Source organism: Pleurodeles waltl, chromosome 10 (genome assembly GCF_031143425.1).
Source record: "Pleurodeles waltl isolate 20211129_DDA chromosome 10, aPleWal1.hap1.20221129, whole genome shotgun sequence".
In the NCBI taxonomy this organism is placed as follows: Eukaryota; Metazoa; Chordata; class Amphibia; order Caudata; family Salamandridae; genus Pleurodeles; species Pleurodeles waltl.
Genome location: NC_090449.1, coordinates 8,797,542 through 8,814,860, shown reverse-complemented (window position 1 = coordinate 8,814,860; position 17,319 = coordinate 8,797,542). Strand labels below are relative to the sequence as shown.

Below are 17,319 nucleotides of genomic sequence, written 5' to 3'. Positions count from 1 at the left end.
ATTCAGGCGTTTACTATACAGGAACCTTTTATACAACTACACAAAAATAAAGTCGTCCTAAGGACCAATCCTAAATTTTTGCCAAAGGTTATTTCACCGTTCCATCTAAATCAAACAGTGGAACTTCCGGTGTTCTTTCCACAGCCAGATACCGTAGCTGAAAGGGCACTACATACATTAGATGTCAAAAGAGCATTAATGTATTACATTGACAGAACAAAGAACATCAGAAAGACTAAACAACTCTTTATTGCATTTCAAAAACCTCATGCAGGAAACCCAATTTCAAAACAAGGTATAGCCAGATGGATAGTTAAATGCATCCAAATCTGCTACCTTAAAGCTAAACGACAGCTGCCCATTACACCAAGGGCACACTCAACCAGAAAGAAAGGTGCTACCATGGCCTTTCTAGGAAACATCCCAATGCAAGAAATATGTAAGGCAGCCACATGGTCTACGCCTCACACATTCACCAAGCACTACTGTGTAGACGTGTTATCCGCACAACAAGCCACAGTAGGTCAAGCTGTATTAAGGACATTATTTCAGACTACTTCCACTCCTACAGGCTGATCCACCGCTTTTGGGGAAATAACTGCTTACTAGTCTATTGCAGAACATGCGTATCTACAGCGACAGATGCCATCGAACTGAAAATGTCACTTACCCAGTGTACATCTGTTCGTGGCATCAGTCGCAGTAGATTCGCATGTGCCCACCCGCCTCCCCGGGAGCCTGTAGCAGTTTGGAAGTTACCTTCAATTATTTATATATGTATCATCTCAACCTTAAATAAGTGCATACTTAGTCACTCCATTGCATGGGCACTATTACTACAATTCAACTCCTACCTCACCCTCTGCGGGGAAAAACAATCGAGGATGGAGTCAACGCCCATGCGCAATGGAGACAAAAGGAGGAGTCACTCGGTCCCGTGACTCGAAAGACTTCTTCGAAGAAAAACAACTTGTAACACTCCGGCCCAACACCAGATGGCGAGCTATTGCAGAACATGCGAATCTACTGCGACTGATGCCACGAACAGATGTACACTGGGTAAGTGACATTTTCATTACTTCTCACTTCAGGGTAACTTTCTGTGCAGTCAACAGCAGTTCCTGATCTCCCGCATGTCTGGTGCCACCTGTGTCACTTTGAGCCTTTGTTGTTCTGGTTACTGTTGTATGCTGCTATCCAGGCGCCGGTGGTGGTTATCTTTACACACCACACTTTGGGCCTGATTTAGATCTTGGCGGAGGGAAATACTCGGTCACAAACGTGATGGATATTCCATCCGCTGTATTAATATCCAATTATATTCTATGGAGATCGTATTACTGCAGATGAGATATCTGTCTTGTTTGTGATGGAGTATCCTATCCGCGGAGATCTAAATGCGGGCCATAGTCTGCTGTCTGAGATTTTGTCAAGATTGTTGCCAATTAGTCAATCCGTGGACAGGTACGGGGCTCTGATTTGAGACTGAATAGCATATTCCTCTCATTTTCTTAATCTGGCTGTCCGAAAACTCCAAAGTACCAAAAGTTATTAGATTTTCAGTGGTTGGGCCATTTATACCTTCAAGAGATTTCTTAAACTAAAAGGGTTGTTATTCACAAGTGAAACAAAACAAAAAGCCACTTTCTGATTTTACTACACAGTTTTGCTGCCTCTGAAGTTGCCAACAATTTCCTTCTGCCTCAATGCCAACCATACCTGTGTCATGCCACACTGCTCCTGTGATTGTTCTCCCATGTCCCCCCCCCCCCTCCTTTTAATTATTCTGTTGTGGCACGTCATTCCTTTCGCTTCTCTCCATGTCCAGGTCTGCGGGAGAACCGTCGACACCCAGCTTCATACCTGGTGCACGGAGCCAAAGCTTTAAACATGGCCTTCAGAGCCTGGACTAAGAAAGAGGTGAGTGCTCCCTGGTGGCTTTACAAGCATATTAGCCACAGTTTCACCCAAGTCTAAAGAGACGTTAGTCTAGCTCACAGCTTGGCAGGTGGTTTGATTGACGGGCACACCGTTGTGTGTAGAGCCAGGGCTGGGAGAGAGGCTAACGCCTCATCAGATCTTCTGTAGCACGAACAGCTGTAGAACCTGGGTATGAACAGTGCTGTTCACAGACGTGTATTTATGTACAGATACATCAACAGGAGAGCAACTTTTCACGCCTCCAAGAAAAAAGCTAAAGACCTTGCTCTTCTAAAAGCCCTGTTTTCCTTTCTGCATTCTTTTTATGGCATGTATCAATAATTTTTTTCTAGTGCCAGGACACCTGGTGTCGTGGGCAGCCGTGTGCTTTACAAACATTATGACTAGGACTCCCAGTTTTCCATAACTAATATTTCCGGAGAAATACATTTTAAAAAAATCAGTGATTTCCTGTCTGTATTTATTTTTAAGTTTGAAAAAAAACAATTTGTCGTCTTTGAGTGTTTCTCTCTTCTGTCAATGACTAGTGCCAGGTCAGTATCTGTGGAGATAGACAGGTAGGGAATTTAAAAAAGAACAAATATTTCTTAGTGAAGCTTGGAAAAGGGATGCTCTAAAGCTGTTTACGCTGTTCTGCAAAGCAAATGTTTTTGGGTGACTGTATTCTTCTGTAAACAGCTAAAACATGTTAGACATGCAAATGAGTACATATTAATCAGTTAAATAAAATGGAAATATACCCTCTGCTGCTTCACTTGTACACTAAACACAAAATAAAAATCGATAAATACAGACCAAAATGTCCCAAAAAATACCATAAAACCAGGAGCCCTAAATCTAGGTTAACAGATGTTACAAGAGCCTTAATCAGAAGAGGATCGTGCCCACTCATGGGTGTCACCGGTGTCTTTCTACAGATGCACTCCTGCATCTAGAGCCTTGATTGATGAGGGTATTGCTTGCTTCTGAACAGTTCCCCAATATTGACACATCCTTCTTGTAGCCTAGTCCATCACAATCACGAAGCTGCAGTGGCCGCTGCAAAGTGCTGCTGAGTATTTTATGCTGCCACGTGCATACACAAGGGTTTTACAGTGTGCGCTCCCATGGGAGCTGCTCACAAGCCCTGCCACTTTAACGTGATCAACGTGTCTCATTCATAATACTGCCGGGTTTTATGTTTAGTCTCACACGTGCCTCCTTGAATGCATGTGCAGGTTTTTTTTTAAATCTCTCCATTCCTAGGGGCTGACAAACCCCATTGTTTTAAAGTGACCAGTGTGCCTACTTCTAAGTTGCTGAGTGTAATGTCTGCTGCATTTCCAGGCATTAGCAGACCATGAGGAGGAGATCCCGGAAACAATTAAAACCATGCAGCTCATCAAGGACCTCGCCAAGGAGATCCGCCTGGTGGAAGTAAGTGACCTGCACATATGCACTCTGCAATGGAGTCTAGATAATAGGAATCGTTGGGGGGAGCAGCAGGGGCTCTGAGGGGGCGGTGGGGGCAAGCCACAGCAACCTCTGGCCAAAACGTGATGCTAAAGTTCAGCGTATCAGAAGGGGTGCCCACAGATTATCTGCACAAGGCCATGCAATCTGTATTTGAGTTATTAAACCCGTTTTTCAGCTTTTGCTTTATACTGGTGTCCAGTCCAGAGAGCTGTGTGGTTGAGCCTGTTCCTTTACTGATCTGAAAAGATATAACTGTACCTCAAGGCACTGCTAATGTACTTTTTTCGAATATTTCTTTGGTCCTTTTTCCAACTATTTCCCAGCAACATGCCATGTGATCAGTCTAAACGGACCATGTGAAAAAACATATCACAAGGATCCCGGTGCCCTCTCTCCCCCATGGCACATTTATTGTTTATTTAAATTTGACTATTCTGCTGTTGATAAAACTATGTATGTTAATTAACATCTACTGTACATCTTTTAATAATCAACTGCTAGACTGATCATCATAGTTAATTCTTGGACCCACCAGTTGAACATCAAAACATGAAACAAAAATTTAAGCAACAGAAGCAGTTGTATTGTTTCCTTGCTAAAGAGTGGCTAAACGGATGCTTTGACCAAAGAATAACCAGATACCTTTAAAGGCATTTCTGCCCTGGAGAAGAGCCCTTTGATTTGAAAGACCGAAACTTGTTAAGACCACCAACTGCCGTGAATGTGAATGGCCTCTACAGAAGTGACTAAATGTGAAATGGTGCTTGTAAATATAATGTCCGTTTGCTTAGCAACAAGCCCATGTGATCCAGATACCACGACTGTTCTCTGTGCAACTTTGTTGAAATAATTCCATTCCATCTTCGATTGCGAAGGCAGGACATCTTACACGCCATCTCTGGTTAAAGGAAATGGACAATCTACGACTGAGTAGCTGGGTTTGACTTTGTGTAAGGTTGTGTAAGTCATAAGAGTTGGGTGACAGGTTTTATTCACTTCTCATCTCTCTACCTAAAAGCCTCTTGGAACATTTGGGTTTATTGGGATGCACTGTGCTTTCACTGGCATCTCTAACCAGCACGTAACAAAGCTAGTTCTATAAATACTCCAGTATAAGAGTTCCCTGCCTATTTTGTCTGTTAACTTTAGTTATTGCCTCCATGATACTCTGATAAAGCTGGCATGCTGCCTGTAATGGTGGCACTTTATTACATTGTTTTGTTTTTAGACAAAATCTTTCATCCCATTTTTACTTCCTGTTTGAGTGAGTGACCACTTGGCATGTGAAATATCCTCCCTCTGGAATCGGGGAGCCCAGTCAGTTAAAGCTCCGTGTGCTACATGACATCTCTTCCAGTAAATAAGTATCAACCTTCAGGTGAGAAACAGATATGCAAGGGTGACGTTTACTTATCCATTTGATCAGCTCGGCCAGGCCCTGCTGGTTATTACCGGTCCTCAGCACACTAAAGGAAAAAAACAAAACAGTTGCAGCTCTTGGGCAAGGGTGCAGGGCTTGCTATGGATAAAGAGTCCTTCAGTCTGCAGGAGCGGGTTTATTGTCCTTTCTACGCTGGTTTTGTTTGATTCAGTGAAGTTCCTCGATCACTTATGTTTTCAGAGAACAGACCATAGACTGCGCCTTGCAACATCCTACTTCTTTGCCTAAATGTGACAGTTGGTGGCCTGTCGGAAAAGACTTCTAAACTATGCTAATCTGACCCATGTGCTGAATTTCACTTGTTTCGCAGTTCATTGTTTTGAAGTTTTCGGACCCTGCTGCAGTTAGTTTTGTTTAATGCACAGTCCTTGGGTCTTGCTGGACCACAATTTCTATCCTCCCCTCACCCCAGCACAATCTCTGATCACATTGTGACTGCTCCCATACAAAGCTAGATGGAGTGTGCCTGATTAGGGGTTGGGCTTTGGGTGTTGCGTCCTGTCTGACACAGTGGGATAGGGAGATCCTTTGCAGCAGACTGTGACCGGAGGTAACAGGGTGGTTGTTGGGTTGTAAGATGAACATGTTAGTGAATTGAAGCTTGCTCCTCTTGCTTTCACAGGATATCTTCCAGCAGAACATTGGGAAGACCGGCAGCCCCTTCGGACTCAAGAGGAGCCCTCCAACCAGTGCTGTCTCACCATCCAAGCCAGTGCTGCTGTTGACTGGGTCGGGCAGCAAGAGTCAGGTTTTAATGTCCAAGGAGTTGATGAAGCGTGGGCGAAAGCCCCGGGAGGGAACATCTTTGATCCCTAAGCGACTTGATCTGGAGCTCCTCGGCCCCTTGGAGCTGCAAGCCTTGAAGGAAAGTGGCTCCCTGAAGAAGGAGGTGTGTGGGTTTCCAGCTGCTGCTTCCCACATAAGTGTTTGAAAAACATTAGTTATGTTTGTGCTGCAAACCTTTACCACTGATACATTCAGGCCCTATTCTGTTAGGTTTTTGGTCTAACCCTCTGGCTGGTGCCTTTTCTGTAGATAACTGCTCTTGTCCCCTACTTCCTTGACACTACCCCCCTTCTACACCATTCCCCCACCCCCCCCTTCAGTGACTATACTTTAATCTCTTAGTTGCTCATTAACCCCTTCATGCCACAGGCCTTATAGGAGAGTGACTTTCAGAAAGCCACAGTACTCTTGTGAAAAGCATTGATGATCGGTTTGCTGCTGCAGATTCTCGTGTTCCCCTGCTCCGAACTGTTAGATTCGGTCCCCTCTGTGCTCACCTCTATTTCTGTTGATGAGTAGTGGTTACATGCAGCTTGTGATTGCCATCTGACTGGTGTTTCTCTGCTCTTTGCAGTACGACATCCCCAGCTCTTTCCTGGAGGGCATAGAGGACAACTTTGCACTGGATCCTAGCTTGGCAGAGAGCCGCCTGAAGCTGGTCCTTTCTAATGGCAAATCTGCCGGGTAAGTGGAGCCCAGGTGACGGTCTTGTTCAGAGCCACTGGAAGTATGCAGCAGGGTAGGACCATATTATGTGGGGGTTGACGATATTATGGAACAAGAAAAGGCATATTGTGCGGAATAATGTGGCACATTTTGTGATAGTATTACTTCTTTCTTTGTTTTGTTTTTATTATTTTGTTTTTTTAAACTCCTGGTAACACTGTCTTGCAAAGATTTCACTTCATTAGTACCAGTTTAACAACCAAATACAGCAATAAGCAACTGAAAGATGACCAGTCAGCTTCTGCAAAGGGCCTTCTACTGTGAGGAAGCACGTATTGAGACATTTTTAGTAACTTTTAACCCGTTTGAGGTATGTGGCAAATTGGTTCTGTCCATTTAGCACACCAGGCTTTTTTTATTTTAGGTTTCCCAGTTTTTGAACCTTTTATTGTAGGCAAGTCTCCATACAGGAGTCTCACCCCCAGTAATTTCATAGTAAATTGGATTGCAGGTGTTTAGCACCAGTGGCTGTTTTTAATTTATGGCCTCCGCGATGCAAGTAGGGTAAGGGGCACTGGGCTGGTTACACGTTAACACGTGCACAGGTGTGTACCCATGAGTGCAGGCTGCACCTGAGACCACAGGCGTGTGCAGCCTGGGATTGAACATAGGTAATAGGTAGGGTTTTTAAAAAAAACAAGTTTGACCTGTCAAAGCATCCGTCTTCATAGGCATAAAGTTCCTTTTAAATATTAATAGGTCACCCATATCTCTACCTCATTTCCCATAAAGTCAGGGTGTGGATTTTTTAAAGTAGGATGCGCAGAATTTAATGTTGAGTGTGTCCATGCAGTGAAGCATCCCCAAAACAATCTCCATTGTAGCAAGGCTGGTGCTGCCCTGGGGAAACATTGGGCTACATTCTTACAAGTATTAAAGGCTAAATTCAGATTGTAAGCAGCTAGAAACATATTTATTTCACTCCTTTCAATTGTGCGTTTAAGGAGGATTTAATTTTTAAATTATTATTTTAGGAATGCCACTTTTAGAAAGCTAAAGTATAAAAAAAAAAATGATGGATGGAATGCTCGAATTAATCTCAGCTACTTGTAATTAGTTGTGCCGAATTCCAGGCCATCGTTATTTTGCTCACCACGTCATCTCAGTTTGGACCCAGTCATACACAAATCAGCCATGGGAGCAGTACAGTTTGAACTGCCAGGTTAGGTTCTCCCTGAACTGGAACACAAGCAATCTTGGTCCGGTTTTGCCCAAGTAAGGGGTCTTTAGCCAGGTATAGCTTGATTCCAGTGGTACAGCAGGCGTGGGGCCCACGTCAGGACATACCCAGCAGGGCATCAAGGGCCAAGCCCCTGGAGACGATGCAGTGCTTTTATTTACTTTGAGATCAGGGAAGGGGACGTGTGGGGTGGGGGAGGGGGGGAAGAGTCCCCTTCCTAGACTCCCTTGGGCCCGGGGAACCCATCTGGGGCCTGTGCATTGACGGCAGGCCATGGGACCCCCTCCCTGGGGCCCAGACCAATGAAGACAGGTCAGCAAGGCATGCAGAGCATAGGATCACTTCCCCACGCCTCATGCTTGTGACTTGGGACAGCAGGTGGGGCCCAGCCATGCACTGCTGCTCCCACTACCGATGGGAGCAGGAGATAAGCTCGGCCCACCACAGGAGAAGCCGAAACAAAGATGCCAGCTTCTGTGCTGCACCAGAGGTGCATGTGAGTATGAGGAGCTGGCTGGGGGTCACGTGGCCTTGGGGCCCACCACAACTCCCACCAACCATTACCACCTGAGGGGGTCCCTGGTGGGACCTGGACACCCAAAAGGAAACAAAACATTTTAAAAATGCAGTGCTAAGCAGACTTATCGAATCCACAGCCTGGGCTGGGAAGACTTTAATCGCATATTGGCTTCCATCTGGCCTGGCGTGCCCTATACTGCCTTGCAGGGCTTGGTTTCCATAAGTTCTCCTTCGTCCTGTGGCCCCCATGAGTGCATGGGCACCAATAACATGATTTTGGAGGTGTTTGGGGGTTTAGGAGCCAAGCCCCCCCCCCCGAGCAACTGGACAAAAATGAACAGTATGTCTTGCAGATGAAAGGATGTATTCCTAAGGCTGGGACATTTGCTCTGTTGGCTGGGAGTGCAGGGAGCCCTAATGGTTGGTTCTCTGGCTGCATGTTATGTGGCCCAAACAAAGACATGCATATCATGTTGCTTTGTTGACAATAATAATTACAGTTAAACTTGATTATTGATTTCAGTGATCTAATGGTGATTTTTTGCATGTCGTTATTGGTATTTCAATGTTATGATCCCTTGACAAAGCCAGTAGGCTTGCCTTGTATATTGATGTGGTAACCTTTGACTAGGCCAATTGGTTTGCTTTATTTAAAGTGCGCCCCCTTCCCACCCCCCGGAAATATTGTGATGTTCTATCTGGTGTAGGTAGGGGGAGGAGGTACCGTGGTTTTGGTGGGGGGGGGGGTTAGGGTTGGGTCATGGCCCATAGGTGTCAAATGTGCCTTCAGAATGTCACCAAAGGCCATTCTGTCTGCCTGTTGCAGATATTTGTAAATACATTCATAGGATTTATTAGTGTGTGTGTAATAAATGTACTTTTCATTTTCAAATAAAAGGCACTGACTGCACTGTCTCTTATTGGGCGTTATTATCCCCTGCCAGCGAATTGTGATTAACTATCCCGCCGCTCCTTCGAGCGGGCCGTGGACTGCTCTGCTGCCCTGAACGTCACACGCTACGATGGGGCGTTTGGTTCCATTGAGGAGGGATTGGGCCCATTACTTGTGCAGGCCTCACATCTTACATTAGTAATAACCCAATTTCTTACAAGGTAGGAAAAATCTGTTGTTAAAATCTGCAGATTTATGCAGCACGTGATGGAGGAGGTGGTAAATGTGGCATAGCCATAATTATATGGAAAGCAGTGCGGCTGCAGAATTTTGTAATTCCAGTGTGCCTCGTTTTGTTTTGAAATCCCCAATGACCAAGCACAGTGTGCACTCCAATCTTTGTTTGTAGTTGGCTGTGTCCTCTTGTGGCGGAGGGATGTAAGTGATGATGGAAGAGATGGGCGACCAGACATAGGGGGACGAATGGGTGCCTTTTCATGTGTAGGAGACTCATCACTGACAGTCAGGTCAAAGTGAGGCTCGCTCTCAAGTCTCCTGTGGAGGGTGTGAACCTTGGTGTGAGTTAGACCTCCACTAAAAGGATCTACTTCAGAGTCAGCGGGTCTTGGTAGGAGTGTGCTAGCTGCTCCATCTCCCACTAAGCTCGTTAGGCTGCGTCCTGGTGAGAGGTGCCGTGAGTGTCAGCATCCGGGTTAAGCCTGATAAGTCTGTGTTCTTCCAGTGCTACTTTAGAATCCCCAGGATACCATCCCTATCCCTCTTCCTGAACTTCCCTCAGTTGCAGTGAAGGCTTTGGGGCGATCTTTCATGCTAAAGACCTCAGCACATCTCTCCTGCTGAGGCTACAGTGTACCTACTTCCAGGCCACATCTGAAAAAGTGTAACAGTCTGTTTTTAGGGACTAGATTTGGCCTACTCTCAATTACTTTTTGTATTACCTGTTGACATTTTTAATAAACCAAACAAGTTGAGCAACAACATAACTGTGGCATTTCCTAAAGCTCTTATAGATAGTCCCCAATTATTAGTTTATAACTCTTAGTGACATATAGTTACAGCCAAGTAATTGGTTTTGTCGAAAAGGGTTCCAGGTAAACAATACATTCAGCCTATCACTGTGGGCTTCGTATATGGGCCTTTCAAGGATTTTTCCCACACTTCTGCTTTCCGCTTAGAGTAACTCTGAGCTGTGATACCACTCCGTTATTAAGATGCATCCCTTTTGGTGATGAGGGGACCCAAACCAACAAATTCTCAATTGTATCTACCCCAGTATAGGTCATCAAGAGTGTTGAAATGCTTGCAAGAGAGTTGGAGCACTTTGGTAACCTATAATGTCCAACAGAGCCCTTCCCACAACCCCCTCAAAAGCCCCCTAGTAAACCCACAGTTCTTTCCATGTGGAGAAAGTGCCCCTCCTCAGTCTGGCATATCACGCACAGGGAGTGGAAGAGACTCTTCCCATTCTACAGACTTGGTCTTGTGAAATATATAAGACAAAGATACTTCAGTTAATTAAGTGTGAGTTGGGGAAGAGGCAGCAGTTTCCCTTTGGTCCAGCAGTACTAACTGCAAATGTGCATTTTCCGTAGAGCCAAGACTTGCCTCCCTGAAGACAGCAAAGATTTCTGGTATATGTACAGTTAAAGCCCATATTTCAGATATATTTTCTTGTCTGGCAATGCCAGACCTGTTAGATTTGCTTGAAAAGACTAAACCCCAGGAGTTGAAGTGTTCAGTTAGGCGACAGTGCATGGCAGAGATGTAGATAATGAAAGGACTAGGACTGTAGGACCCTACATTTTTTTTTTTTGTAGGTCATCAAAGGATGTCATATAATTATCTGTGTGAGAGAACTCTTTCTATGGTAGACCCACCAAGTGAGTCCTATTGACGGAACCCCTCTAGTGCCACAACTAAAATGATCACTCCCAAAAGGTTCTCTCCATTGCCTGTTTTATTAGACTAACCATCATGTTTGGGCTATCTCTCCATGCCACAGTCGCCACCGTAGTTGCTGAAGGTGCCCGCACAGTCAAGCGCCCCATAGAGGAAATTAATCGAGTATGTCGGCCCATTATCCACAGTTGCTCTGTTTCATTGGTCACTGATAAAGTCTAGGTTGGAAGCCCAATCGTACGACAGGAAATCGGTAATTTCCAAGCCTCCTTCATTTGTTTACTTGCAGCATTAAGTCATAGCTACCCTGGGAACCTGATTGTTCCAGAGGACGACCCTGGTCACTTCAATGATATGTTAGTCATCCTTTACTCTTTCTGGGTTCTGCTGGGGTCACGGGATGGTCATGTAGTTGTTGCTGCCTGGGAGGAACGTTTCACTTCCTCTATTCCTCTCTTTCAGTAATAAGAGGACCCTCATTTCTTCCAAACGACAGAAGACCAAGCATTCGCACAAGTCCAAGCTCCTTCAGCACAGCGCTTGCTTTGTGGATGGCATTGACCTGGATTCCGAGGAGGACCTTCAGATCGATGAGACGCCGCGGAAGGAGAAGAAGGTCCCATCCCCGAGGAAGAAGCTTCCAAGTATGTGTGGATTGTCTTATCCGACTGATCGATGTTTGTTGTTCTTACCTATGTTCAGAATGAGCGTGCTAGCCACACAGTGATCGGACGTGTGCAGAATGATGATGGAAAGATTGCTTTGACGTGCGTGTGCTGCTGGCTGAGCACTCGTCCCTGTTACTGTTGATGCATCTTCTGCCATGCACTGCACTTAACCAGGAGAATGATGAGCCTTCAAGGTTAAGGGCTACCCTCTCTGCCCCAGCCAGAGTCCATGGCAGTGTCATTCTAGCACCCCTTGGGTCTGTCACACTTGTTTTCTAAGCAGACGTGGGTGGTGAGTGGCATATTTGTCTACTGTGCACCTTGATTCTTATTTCACAGCACCCTGCAACCTCTTTTCCATCCAGCTTCGCACCCTGGGGATGAACCCTCTGACCCTCTTACCCGCGACACATCCCCTCCTAATAACCAGATTCTCAAAAGGGAGCTGATGGGGGAAGGGACCTTTGTGGGAAGTGATGAGGCACATTAGGAGGAGTCCTATTTGAACACTGGGAATGGGCAACGTAAGCAATCTTAGTAGAAGGGGTTATGGGGGGAACCAAGGAGGTTGGCCCTCTGTTCCCGAACTGAACCCTATAATAGAACAAATGTTGCAGAAACAGTTGCTAACACAATTTTCAAAACACCTAACTCCTAAATGTCCCAGAATCCCACCTCAAAGTTGGTCTCTGTGCAACATAGTGTGTGCAACATTTCCTTTTCTGAGTGCTTTTGTCTTTTTTTATTTTACTTGCAGAGTTCCCACGAAAACTGCCGCGTGCTAAACCATGCTCGGATCCCAACCGCATCCGCGAGCCTGGTGAACTAGAGTTCGACGTTGAGGTAGGAATGTGGGCGTGTTGGGTCTTTTTTTCTGCAGCCTAAATCACCTTAAAGACGTATGATTTTAGAATAATTCTTCAATGCTGTGAGCAGATGCATGACCACTTATTCGTATTTATAATTTTCACTTTTGTATTCTGTCTACCAAATGTGATGATCCGGATGACTTCTCAGAATGCTTTGTGCAGTGTTTGGGTTTCTGTGTTGTAGGAAGCTGGCTATCTAGAGTTCCAATGTAGGGAACACTATGCAGATAGTATTGGCAACCCTTATTGGTTTACAGGGGGTTGCCAGACTGACTGTTTGGCCTGCGATGGGTCAGACATGTTATTTGTTTTATCTTTCGCCCAGCAAGGCCTTGCACTTGGCACTGTAAAAGGCTATTTGTTGTGACTTGTACGATTACTGGATCAGAATTCATTGTTCAAATTACTTCTTTTAATGAGGTTTTCTAAAGGTTTACCACATAAGTTCCTGTCGAAGCCCTTTGCGATGCTACAGTGGACATGAGTTTGGTTCTTATTTTCTGATATGTGCTCCTTTTGAGCCAATGCACGGTTGGCCACCACATCTTTAGACAGCGAAAACAGCTTTTCTGATCGTAATAACATCAGCTTCTTTCGCGAGTGAACTGCAGGCTTTCTCTGCCCAGCCACCTTACATCACATTTTTTTTCAGACGAAATGGTGCTAAGAACTCTAGCTGCAGTTCTGCTGAAAATAGAAGCCTGCCTGACATGGATCGGTAATTGTTTCCCTTCCGACTTTCCTTGCCCTGCCACGCCTCTTGAAAAAGGAGGGGAGACTCCATTGTTTTGTACTACATAAGAACCTTCAGTTTCTACATTGATCTTACCGGGTACCAGAAGGTGGATGATTAACTCTTTGCAGCCTTGCCAGGAACACAGAAGGACAAGGCTGACAAGAAAAAAATGTCTCTAGCTGGCTAGATCCCTGTATTAAAATTTGCTAGCCGTTAATTGCGAAGCTGCCTCCAAAAGGATTGAGGGCTCTGTAGAAAGCTGGCCTGGTGTGTGGTGGACATCTATGGTGTTTGAGTCTCATACCAGGTCCAGGCAATCCCTATTAGTGAGTGAGACAGAGCCTACGAAGCCAGGGCTCTCCAGTGGTAGCTGTGGTGAGCAGCCAAGACTTATCTAGGAGGAGTGTAAAGCACTTGCAATACCACTGTAGTCACACAGCAACTTATCACACATGAAAGGAACCACTCAGTGTTACAAAAATAAAGGTACTTTATTACAGTAGCTGTAAACTAGATTACTTAAAGGCAGTCTCCCAACTGGAAGTAAGTACATACTATGTATACTTGGTAATTATTAGGAATTAGCATATTAGAAACAACAAGCATTGGCAAGAAACAGCAGAAAATAGTTAGGGCCCTATGGGAGCAGGGGGGCAAACTATATACTAAAATAGTGGAATGCAAAGTGAAGCTCCCCACCCAAGGATATGGAGTAGTTAGAGGGAAGCTGGTAGAACTCTGGACCCCAAGAGGTGAGTACCTAGGTGGCCCCCAGCGCCCAGGAGGGCAGAGGTAAGTTACCTGGTCTCCCAAGGACTAACAAGGGAACTTGGAAAAGGAAGATTGCAAGACCAGGAACAGTCCAGTGGAACCCAACGGTGGATTCTGAAAGAAGAGGACCTTCAAGAGAAGGGGCCAGACTCCAGTCCACACAGGAGTGTCCAGGCAGGGCAGAAGCCACTACCCACCCTTCTGTGGAAGAAGATCAGGGGCAAAAAGAGAAGATGATGATCAGCCGTGGAGCCCGGGAGCTGCAGGGAAGTCATTGGATTAGTGCATAAGATTTCCCACATCGTTTGCCAGGTTGCAGATGGTTAGTGATGGGGCGGACCACAACAAGCCTTGGCAAATGCAAATCTGGGCAGAAGAGGATTTGCAGAGAAGAAGAGGACAGGCAAGGTTCAGGACAAGCGACCCTTGGAGGGGGTTCTGGGCTGACCCTCAGCAGTTGGGAGAGTGAGCAGAAGCAGTCTCTGCCCCTACAGGTAACCCAATAGCAGCAGGCACTGGAAGATGCAGTGAGGCCCAGTCAGCACACCTGGAGAGGAGTACCACGTCACTGGAGCAGCAGAGGAGAAACTGTCCTTGCAAGGATGAAGTGCAGGGGGCCAGGGCTACTTGGAGCCTGAAGATCCCTTGGAGCAGGAGTCAACAAGCCTTGGTTGCTACAATAGTCGCAGTGTACAGGGGTACTGTCCTGCAAGGAGAGGCAAGGGCTCACCGTTTCCCAAATTGGAGAGCAGGGAGAGAGGATCAAGGGGACCACTCAGAACCACCACCTGTGTTGGGGGATCCACACAGTTCTTATGGAGAGCAGATCCGAGCTGCTGGACGATGTTTCCTTAGGTGCCTGCTGATGCAGGGACGTGACGTCTTCATTCCAAGGGAGATTTTTTTCTTGCTTCTTTGGTGCAGCTGAAGTCTTGCAGACCCCAGAGGATGCACAGCCTTGGAAATGTTGCCATTACTAGAAGGAGCCGAAGAAACAATGTTGCAAGGCGAGGGCTTCTCAGGAATTACAGGCTTGTTTGGTTCCTGTGAAGTGCAGAAGAGGCTGATGTAGAGGAGGCCTGGTGTAGTCTTGCATGCCGAATCTGGGGACCTACCTACAAGGGAGTCCCTAAATAGCCCTAACGGGAGGTTTGATCACTCGGCAGGGTGATCACCTATCAGAGGGGGTCACTGTCATCACTCACCTGTCCTGACCGACCAGATGCTCCCAGGGGTCTCAGCACATCTTGTTTCCAAGCTGGCAGAATCAAGTGACCCCTTGGAAGAGCTTTGGGCACCACCCTGGGGTGGTGATGGGCAGGGGAGTGGTCACTCCCCTTTCCTTTGTGTGGTTTCGTGCCAGAGCAGGAACTGGAAGTCCCTGGACTGGTGCAAACTGGATTATGCAAGGAAGGCACGAAATGTGCTCTTTAAAGCAAGCTGATGGCGTGGGGAGGCTACCCCTCCCAGTTATATAACACCTATTTACAAGAGAGAAGGTTTTGCCTCCCTCTCCCACAGGAAATCCGTCCTCCGCCTGTGCTGGTTAAGCAGCAGGCGGGCAGAAACCTGTCTGAGGGACTTCAGAAGCATGGACTGCTCGCAAACCCTGGAAGACTGGTAGGAGCAGGTCCTCTAATAACCCCCCAGAGTGCATGGAATCATGCTATTAATACTGGTATCAGTATTAGGGTATGATTCTGACATATTTGATTCTGAACATGCCTATGTTTGGAGTTAACATTATGTAGTTGGACCTGTGGCCAGTACATGGGGAATTATGGCTTCCCTGCACTTACAAAGTCCAGTGCATTTGAACTTGAGTTTGTAGGGGCTTCTCTACTCATGCTGTGGTGCCCTGACACTCTGGTATCCGCACCATGCACTTTGGGCTAGAAGGGCCTACCATAGGGCTGACTTACAGTGACCTGGTGCAGTGACCAGCAGTGAAAGGATGCATGCACGTTTTCACGAAGGCTGCAATGGCGGGCCTGCAGACATAGTTTGCATGGACTCCAATGGGTGGCATAATACATGCTGCAGCCCATGGAGGACCCCTGGGTACCTAAGTCCCATATACTAGGGACTTACAGGGTTACACCAGTATGCCAATTGTGGGGTGTTAAGGTTACCAAAGCAACCAAATTTAGTGGTGAGAGCACAATCATTGGGGTCCTGGTTAACAGGATCCCAGTGAAAACAGTCTAAACACACTGAGAAGCAGGCAAAAAGTGGGGGCAACCATGCCAAAAACAATTATTTTCTTACAGGCTCATTCCACTGGAGCCAAAGTTGCTACTACTATGCTGGTGCGTGGAGGGTCTGTCCTCTATATCTGTCAGGCTGTTGTGTTGGCATCAGTGTACACATTCACTAAGCTTTGTCTTGGATGGTCCGTCTGGTCGGGCAAGATGCCCATTTAGTCCTGCAGTGCTTTTTGGTCTGAGCCATATCACAGACCCACTATATGGGGTGGTATGGGGTGGTACTGCTTTGGTATCTATTCACAAGGTTTGAAATCTGCAGTTAGAAGTATCCAACAAAAGTACAAGTTAATTACCTTTGATAAAGCTCTGTCTGTTGGATACTTTAACCACAGGTTCCTCACCGCCCTCCCACATTCACTTTTGGTGGAATTGACACAGTTTTAATCTAAAAAGGTCTTAATCTAGAGATCTGAATACTGGTCTTATACTTTGATGAGCTCTGCTTCTGCGAGTGCAGACTGGCCTTTGAAAGAAGCTGAATCGGTGCAAGGGTTTTGTTTGTATGTTGGTCTGTCACCTCCGGAGTGGAAGGATACCGCACCAGGATCACATGATGCCACCTAGTGGCTAGCGCCGGGACCATGTGATGCCACCTAGTGGCATGCAGGATTACTGCTTTTTAGGTTTCCAGATCCAGTTTGACACCTGGGGAGTATTCACAAGGTGATGGATCTGCAGTCATATAGAGTTCCCACTAGAGAGAGCATTACCTGTCTGACGGTGAGAAGCAGTGAATTTGTAATGGGGGGGATTTGTTTGGGCGAAATGAGGGGTGGTTTCTGTCTGTATACCTTAGATCTCACAGTACCTCCACTTGTTTGTGTTGCATTTCCTTGTTTGTTGTTTTCCAGGACGACTACACAACAGATGAGGAGCTGGACAACATGATGACCCAGAAACTGGGAGCCAGCACAGGCGCTGGAGGCATCCTCGATCTGCTCAAGGCCAGCCGGCAGGTGGGCGGGCCAGATTACGCAGCTCTTGGGTAAGACCTGGAGACGGATTTGTCTATTAGAATTTTTCCGTTCCATAATCCTTTACTTCAGTTTTTCACTTCTGGCCTACTTTGCGTGTTCTCTGTGTTTCTGTAACCAGCTTGTCTTGTTTTTTGCTTTTTCAGGGAGCAGACTATTCAGTATGCACTTATC

The 17,319-nt window shown here is 46.2% G+C and overlaps 1 protein-coding gene across 1 annotated transcript in view; it reads left to right on the top strand.

Moving 5' to 3' along the window:
* Nucleotides 1-17,319, top strand: part of PHF8 (PHD finger protein 8) — a 124,968-nt gene that overhangs the window by 31,842 nt on the left and 75,807 nt on the right. Inside the window, exons 10-16 of the mRNA XM_069209343.1 lie at nucleotides 1,829-1,920; nucleotides 3,268-3,357; nucleotides 5,460-5,726; nucleotides 6,198-6,307; nucleotides 11,323-11,504; nucleotides 12,286-12,371; nucleotides 17,023-17,156. Coding sequence (XP_069065444.1) covers nucleotides 1,829-1,920; nucleotides 3,268-3,357; nucleotides 5,460-5,726; nucleotides 6,198-6,307; nucleotides 11,323-11,504; nucleotides 12,286-12,371; nucleotides 17,023-17,156 — 961 coding nt within the window. The remainder of the gene's footprint in view (nucleotides 1-1,828; nucleotides 1,921-3,267; nucleotides 3,358-5,459; nucleotides 5,727-6,197; nucleotides 6,308-11,322; nucleotides 11,505-12,285; nucleotides 12,372-17,022; nucleotides 17,157-17,319) is intronic.